General features: G+C 51.1%; 1 protein-coding gene across 1 annotated transcript in view; it reads left to right on the top strand.

The window, feature by feature from the left end:
* The first annotated feature begins 520 nt into the window (after positions 1-520).
* HEXB (hexosaminidase subunit beta) overlaps positions 521-7,748 on the top strand; it is a 33,970-nt gene continuing 26,742 nt past the window's right edge. The window contains exons 1-2 of the mRNA XM_046667494.1: positions 521-819; positions 4,338-4,483. Coding sequence (XP_046523450.1) covers positions 590-819; positions 4,338-4,483 — 376 coding nt within the window. The 5' untranslated portion in view covers positions 521-589. The remainder of the gene's footprint in view (positions 820-4,337; positions 4,484-7,748) is intronic.

The following is a 7,748-nucleotide window of genomic DNA, read 5'->3' as shown; positions in this document are numbered from 1 at the left end:
GAAAAATGGGGTTGGGACGTGAGTCTCCCAGGTCCACCGACGCACGGCCGCGGAGACCCGCTCACGGCGAGAGGCGGCCCTTTCCCCTGGCGCCCCGCCCGGCGGCTGGAGGTGGGGCCGCCCCCGCCGTGGTCGGGGAGGGCCGGGGAGGGCCGGGGAGGGCCGGGGAGGGCCGCGGGCGGGATCGCGGGGCGCTGAGGATGGAGGCGGGGCTGGAGGCGGGGCTGGAGGCGGGGCGTAAGGGCTGGAGGCGGGGCGACGGGAGACGGGATGGTGGGGCGGAGGGGCTGGAGGCGGGGCGGCGAGAGAAAGGGCGGCGGGGCAGGGAGGCTGGAGGCTGGAGGCGGGGCTGGAGGCGGGGCTGGAGGCGGGGCGGTGGGGCGTCGGGACATTGGGGCGGTGGGGCGGGGGAGCTGGAGGCGGGAGGCGGGGCGGCCGGGCGGCGCGGCGGGAGGCGGGAGGCGGGGCGGGGCGGTGTCACCTGACTTCGGGCTGAGCTGGGCACCTCCTCCGGGCGGGCGGGCGGGGCGGGGCGGAGGCTGCAGCCGGGCTGACCCTAGCCCGCCGGGCCCAGAGCAGCTGACCAGCCATGGAGCAGCGCGGGTGGGGGCTGCCGAGGCTGTTGGGGCTGCTGGCGCTGCTGGCCGTGCAGGTCCCCCGCTCTTCCGCGTCTTCCTACATGGGGCTGTGGCCCCTGCCACTGTCGGTGGAGATGTCCCCGCGCCTGCTGCGCCTGTCTCCCGAGAACTTCCACATCGGCCACGACTCCTCCTCCACGGCCGGCCCCTCCTGCACCATCCTGCAGGAAGCATTTCGGCGGTGAGCGCCCCGGACGGGCGGCCGGGCGGGGCGGGGAGCCGGGGACCCCGGCGGGGAGGAGACCCGGGATGCGGTGCTGGCGCGGGGGCGAGAGGAGGAACCCCTGAGCACCCTTGTCACCCGCACAGCCACCCAGCCACGCCGGCGCCCTGACCCCATTTCACAGATGAGGAAACAGCCTCCGAGCCGGCCAGTGACCCTCGAAGTCGCAGGTCTAGAAGATGGCAGAGCCGGCTCGAACCAACAAGGGCTGAAACCCAGGCTCCCCCCACCCCTCCAAGGGACATCTGGGTACTCGGGAAGCCTGGTTTGCGTCCGGGATGCTGAGTGGAGGGAGTGGGCGGCTCCGAATCTGAGGCCTCTTCCGCCTCGGAGGGGAGAGCGGGGTAGGTAGAAGGAGGAGGGAAGTGGCAGCTTCTTGCTTGAGGGGAGTTCCGGGAGGGAGATGAGTGCTCACAGCTTGGGGACCAGGGACTCCCCAAAATTGCTTGTCACTTAGGGGCCATCTGCCCCCCAGTCTGGTAACGATTCTGATGGCAGGAGGCCTTGGGTTGGGACACTCCTTCAGGCTCCCCTTCCCTTCCCAAATCTCCGCTCCCCGGCGCGTCCGGTGCTTTCCCCTGACCGCGCCGCTGTGGTCGGTGCGCGCGGTGTCTGCTTCTCGTCTGTCCTGCCCGGCACGCGCTGGCTCCCCCAGCTTCCTCTTTCCTTCTTAGCACCTCACATGTCCACAGCTCCCTCCTGCCCGTGACCCCTTTGCTCAGATGGCGTGGACTGTGTAACGGGGAGGCAGCCCAGGCGCCGGCTCTCCTAACCACGCCGTGTTCAAGGTCGATTGCACCTGGGGAGAGGTTCGTGCCTCACGCTTTCCCCTCCTGTGAGATCTGTGTAGGAGGGACTGCCCTGAGGTGTAGAGTGCCCTGAAGGATTGTAGTTTGGTGCTGGCTGCGCTGCCTCCTTCCTCCCCAGATCTTTGTCTCTGTTCCCAGTGGGCATTGTAGCTTAGCTGTGCCTGCACGACACCAGACAATGGTGGAAAAATGCAAAACTAGCTTAGTAACACCTGCTGGCCCCAGCGGGCCTCGGGCTGAACAGGCCGGGGTGCTGCTGGGGAGAGGGCGCCTTCTGCCTTCAGTTTTGTAGACTAACTGGATATTGTTCCCCTCCTTTGGACACCCGCTCAGATGGGCCTTTGGTCTTGAGTCTGCTAACTAATGGTCAGAATGGCTAGAGACCCGTGTAGAAGTCAAACCAAGGTGGCTGGTTGCCGTGGGACAGTGAGAAGGAACAAGAACCTGCACGTCATCTAAAGGAAGGCCATGGCCGGGAAGTCTTTGAGAAACACACACACTTACCGTGTTCACTTTGGGACTCATTTTGTAAAATTGGGTTTTCCCTCTGTGCCATACTGCTGGTAAAACAAGGCCTTGGTAATATGCTGGCGTGATGTGAGGAGGGCAGGAAAGCATGGGTGACGTCCCTGAACAATGGTTAGATAACCAGGACTTGAAGCAGCGGTGAGGTGCTTTAAAGACAAGGCTTGGCATTTCGAGGCAGTGCTGGTAATTATCTGAAGGGTTTGCCTCACTGATTCATGCGTTGTGTGTGAGGCAGCTGTTGATTACACCCCGCACTGTTAGGAAGCCACTTATAAAACAGGAGCCTCATGGCTCAGACCTGAAAGCACGCCGGTGAGCATCCCAGGATCTCAGGAGGGGCAGTGTCTAGTTCACAATAAAAGCACCACGGTGCTGGAAAGATTTAGAGATGATGGGGATGTTCCGAAAGCTCCAGGCGGTGGGGACACCCACGGCCGAGGCCCCAGGTCCTTCAGAGTCCGTGACTCCTGTCTCTGGAGAGCCCACCTTCTCTCACAAACCTGCTTTGCAGTGGTATGCAGTTTGCAGGCAGAGAGCTCTGTGTGGCTGGCGCATGGCTGCTTTGTCAGCTTCTAGAACAAGGTCCGTCGCATGCTAGTTGCTCATTTTTTTAAGTGAACGAATAGCATTGCTCTCTCAGGTCTGGAAAGGCTAAATTAACCCAGATACGTTGGACACCACTGCCTCAGAACCCTTGGAGTTTTCTGTTAGAGTTTTAATACCTAGGGCCAAGATTTTCCTTACTTGAGACAAGCCAGCACCTAACTCAGATCGCAAAGCTGTTAGCAGATTTAATTTTCCTTTTTTTTTTAAAAAAAAAGAAAACTAGTTGTGGTAAAATACACGTAAGATTACCATCTTAACTATTTTTAAGTATACAGTTCAGTGATCTTAATTTCCTTTTTTTTTGTTTTGTTTTGTTGGTTTTTATTTTGAGGAAGATTAGCCCTGAGCTAACATCTGCCTCCAATCCTCGTCTTTTTGCTGAGGAAGACTGGCCCTGAGCTAACATCCGTGCCCATCTTCCTCTACTTTATATGAGGGATGCCCGCCACAGCATGGCTGGACAGGTGGTGAGTAGGTCTACACCCAGGATCCTGGCCAGCAAAGCCTGGGCCACCAAAGTGGAACATGCAAACTTAACCACCGTGCCACTGGGCTGGCCTCTTAGTTTCCTTTTGAATCTGTTGAGGTGTTCCTCTGAAAAGGGCCCCTCTTGGGGTCGGCCCCATGGCCTAGTGGTTGAGTTCACACGCTCCACTTCAGTAGCCTGGGTTCACAGGTTTGGATCCCCAGCACGGACCTACACCACTTGTCAGCCATGCTGTGGTGGTGGCCTACATATAAAGTGGAGGAAGATTGGCAACAGATGTTAGCTCGGGGCTAATCTTCCTTAGCAAAAAAACCAATAAAATAAAAGGGCCCTCAGCACCTTCATCCATTCTACTCTCTCAATGGTTAACTTCCACATACCTCCAAATTCATTGGAACTTTCCTGCATCTCCTTACTTCTCTGGGAGAACACATGACATTCTTATACATAAGTAGCATACACAACTTTCTGGCTTATCAAGATCTATAAAATATTACTTAAATTGGATTTGGAAGTCCCAAAGCAGGGGGCATTTCAGGGCCAGTTGGCTAAGTGGCTCCGCAGCGTCGTTTGGGAATCTGTTCTCTCCGTCTCCGCTCTGCATCGTTAGTGTGGCTGCAGCTGGCCCAGGTATCCCATTCAGAGAAAGTGTTCTTGTGGCTCTCGGAGGAGTGGAAGCTTCCACCACCCCCTCCCCGCTCCAGCAGGGTCAGAGCTGGCCTGCACACACGGGCGTGACGGGCTGCCCGTTCATCGTGTGATTACTGGTTCTTAACGGAGGCTTCGTGTGTGTCACTTGGGATGGTGGGGGGACTTGTACAGTCCTCACGCCTGGCTCCCACTCTCAGAGACACTGACTCTGAAGGTCCGGACGTGAGTATGTTCAGAAGGCTCCCAGGCAGGTGCTTCTGCGGTGCACAGTAGAGCCTCTTGTTGAACTAACACGGGGCAGTGTGAACTTGAGGCGTCAGCTATGGTGCTCACATGGGCGTTTCAAACTTGGCTATACTGCGTTCAAATTTTGTTTGAATTTTTTTCTCACACAGATATTATGACTATATTTTTGGTTTCTACAAGTGGCATCGTGGCCCTGACAAGTCTCACGCTGCACCGGAGTTAGAGCAGCTTCTCGTCTCGGTTGTCCTCGACTCGCAGTGTAACGCCTTCCCCAATGTCTCTTCAGACGAGTCCTGTGAGTACCGTGTCAGGTGAATGTGTTATGGTCAGAGATGCTTGTCACAGACGTCAGTGCCAGAAGCAGGCTCCATGCCATGAACTCTTGTGAGCTCTTGGCCAGTGAGTTTATAATTCCTATTTTTAAAATTACTGTTAAAGTCTGATGATAAAAGTAATACATAGTCATGGTAGAAATATCTTTTTTTGAGGAAGATTAGCCCTGAGCTAACATCCGTTGCCAATCCTCCTCTTTTTTCTGAGGAAGATTGGCCCTGAGCTAACATCCATGCTCATCTTCTTCTATTTTATACGTGGGACGCCTGCCACAGCATGGCTTGATAAGCCATGCATGGGTCTGCGCCTGGGATCCGAACCCATGAACCCCAGGCTGCTGAAGTGGAGCCATTCTGCCACCAGGCTGGCCCCTCTAGAAAATCTTTAAGTACAGCAAGTGAAGAGGAGGAAATACATCACTCATAATCCCAGCATTCAGCATTAACCACTGTCACTTCAGGGTTCTTTTTGCAGAGTAATAGTTTTAAATATTTTACAGAGATATAAATATAAACATGATAAACAATGACATGAAAACAGGGTAATTCTGTACATGTGGTTTTTATATTCTGCTTTTTTGCATAACAATACGTTATAAACATGTATTTCATTAAATATTTTTCTGTAAGATCATTTTTAATGGCTCAATAATGTTCTACCACTGTGTGGACATGCCAGAACTTACTTAGCTAACCCCTTATTTTTGGACACCTAGGTAATTTCTTAACTTTTACTTTGAAGACAAATCTGTTTTTCTATCCATGATCTCTATTTATAATCTAATTTGACACAAAGATAATGTAGAAATTGGGGAAGTGGGAGGTGGAGCTATTTTATTTGATTGACAGTAGAATCAACATTTAGTTACATGATTTTTTTTGTTCCTTAAGAGATTATTCTCTAAGGCTTTTCCCAAATTGTTTCGGAAGGAATAAGCAGTTGGGCAGACCCTTTCTGTAGGGCATTCTGCCTGGGAGGGATATGGAATTGCACCAAGGAATCAAAGAGGAGCAGTGTGAGGACACCGGTGACAGGAGGGTAGTGCAGCGCACGCGCGCTGGGCGTGGAGAGAGAGGACACTGCCTGCCTGAGAGAAGAGAGTGGCTCCTTTGTCCTCAGATTGCCTCAGAGAGCTAGGGCATCTCTGCATCCTCTTGGTATGGATGAGATTTCTTAATAATAATTCTCTTTAAAAAATAACTTCATCTCTCTTCAATTCTGCACTGTTCTTAGAAGAGAAACAGGATAGTTTGCTAGCATTAGCCACATGATTTCATCTGACAGCCAGCACTCTGACACAAGAGGAATTAGGTTTTGCAATCTAAATTGAGATCGAAGTGGTCATTAAATTACCAAGGAAAATTTGCTGACTGTTGGTAATACAGTGACATATTGTAAATTCCAGGAAATGGAATGTACCCAGACTGGAGAGTTGTAGCTTATCTTCCATTCAGCTTTGCAAACCTTCTTTATTCTAAAAGGGAAGCTTCTTGAGACAAGCTGATTGTAAAATTTCCTGGTTGAAAGATAAACTAGTGTTAAATTTTAAACTAGTTTATGATGATGATAGAAGTAAAACACACAAATGGAAATAAAAAGTTACCAGCTGTTCCAGAGGGTGAGGAAAGGTTGGAGGAAATGACAAGTGTTATAGCATCATCTATTAAAAATAAAAACATGCATGCTCTCAGAACCGGAAGTGCACTAATTTCTACTGTAGAGAAATAATTACATATATCAAGGATGTTCAATGCAGTTTGCCTATAACAGTGAAGAATTATAAGCAAAACTAAATGTTCATCAATAGAAGGGCGAAATATATCTTGTTAATTCACACTAAAGAATACTACACAATATTTAAGAATAAAGAAGCTGGGGAGGAGGCAGAGCAAAATGGCGGGGTGAGCTGACCCGGGACTCTCTCCCCTCCAAAGTACAACAAAGGACTGAAAAAAACCCCTGAATTTCAGCTAATGAACCTAATGCCAGGACTCAGAGACCTACAGTATCAAAAGACAGAGGACGGAGCCCCTACTGCCTGCCTGGGAGGAGCTGGAACCTGGTAGGAGAGAACATCACTCCATCCCCTAGAAACCGGGCTCGCCGCACGGGTCCGGGAAGGAGCAGGGGAGGGGCTGCGCGACCAGGGGATCATCTAGGACTCCTGCCGCCAGTACAGTGGAAACCTGCTGACGGGGTAAAGCTTCCGTGCGTGGGGACCCCATAAACCTAGGGCATCGGGAGACCAGAGAACAGAACTGATCAAATCCAGATGGGTGTGCGAGAGAAACCGGCCCCGCCCCCGCCCCAGCAGAGCGCACTGGGCGCCGCCATCTTGCCCCAAGGCGGAGAACTCAGAACGCAGGGCTCTCAGCCCCCATCTAGTGGCGACAGGCTGTAACTGCAACCGAATTCTACCACCATGCGAAAAAACTGCTCCACTACCATCCAGCAATTTATAAAAGCCCCAGACCAGAAGGAAAACAATAAAAACACAGAATTAAGTCCTGAGGACTTGGAATTAGGTAAACTAAATAAAAATGAGTTCAGAGCAGCTATAATCAAAAAACTCAATGAGGTAGAGAGAAAGATAGAGAAACAAGCCGAGTTCTGGGGTTACTTCACAAAAGAGATTGAAATTATAAAGAAGAATCAAACAGAATTACTAGAGATGAAAAACACAATGGACCAGATAAAACAGAATATGGATTCCCTGACTGCCCGGGTAGACTCCATAGAAGAGCAAATTAGCATAATCGAAGATAGACAGGCTGAATGGCTCCAGACAGAGGAAGAAAGAGAACTAAGGATTAAAAGGAATGAGGAAAGTATCAGAGAGATAGCAGATTCAATGAGGAGAAAGAATTTAAGGATCATAGGAATTCCCAAGAACGTGGGAAAGGAAAATGGAGCAGAAAGTGTGCTTAATGAAATTATAGAAGAGAACTTCCCAAATCTAGGGATTGAGGGAGAAATGTGTGTAGAGGAAGCTTTCAGATCTCCTAATTTGTCAATGTAAAAAGACCTACTGCAAGGCATATAGTAGTACAAATGGCAAAAAGGAAAGACAAAAAAAGAATACTCAGGGCTGCAAGACAAAAGAGAATTACCTACAAAGGTGCTCCTATCAGACTTTCAGCAGATTTCTCTGCAGAAACCTTACAAGCTAGGAGAGAATGGAGTGACATATTCAAAACTTTAAAAGATAAAAATCTTCAGCCAAGAAT

This window comes from Equus quagga, chromosome 7, assembly GCF_021613505.1.
Source record: "Equus quagga isolate Etosha38 chromosome 7, UCLA_HA_Equagga_1.0, whole genome shotgun sequence".
In the NCBI taxonomy this organism is placed as follows: Eukaryota; Metazoa; Chordata; class Mammalia; order Perissodactyla; family Equidae; genus Equus; species Equus quagga.
Note: the sequence above shows the minus strand (reverse complement) of the source record. Positions and strands in the feature narration are given on the sequence as shown.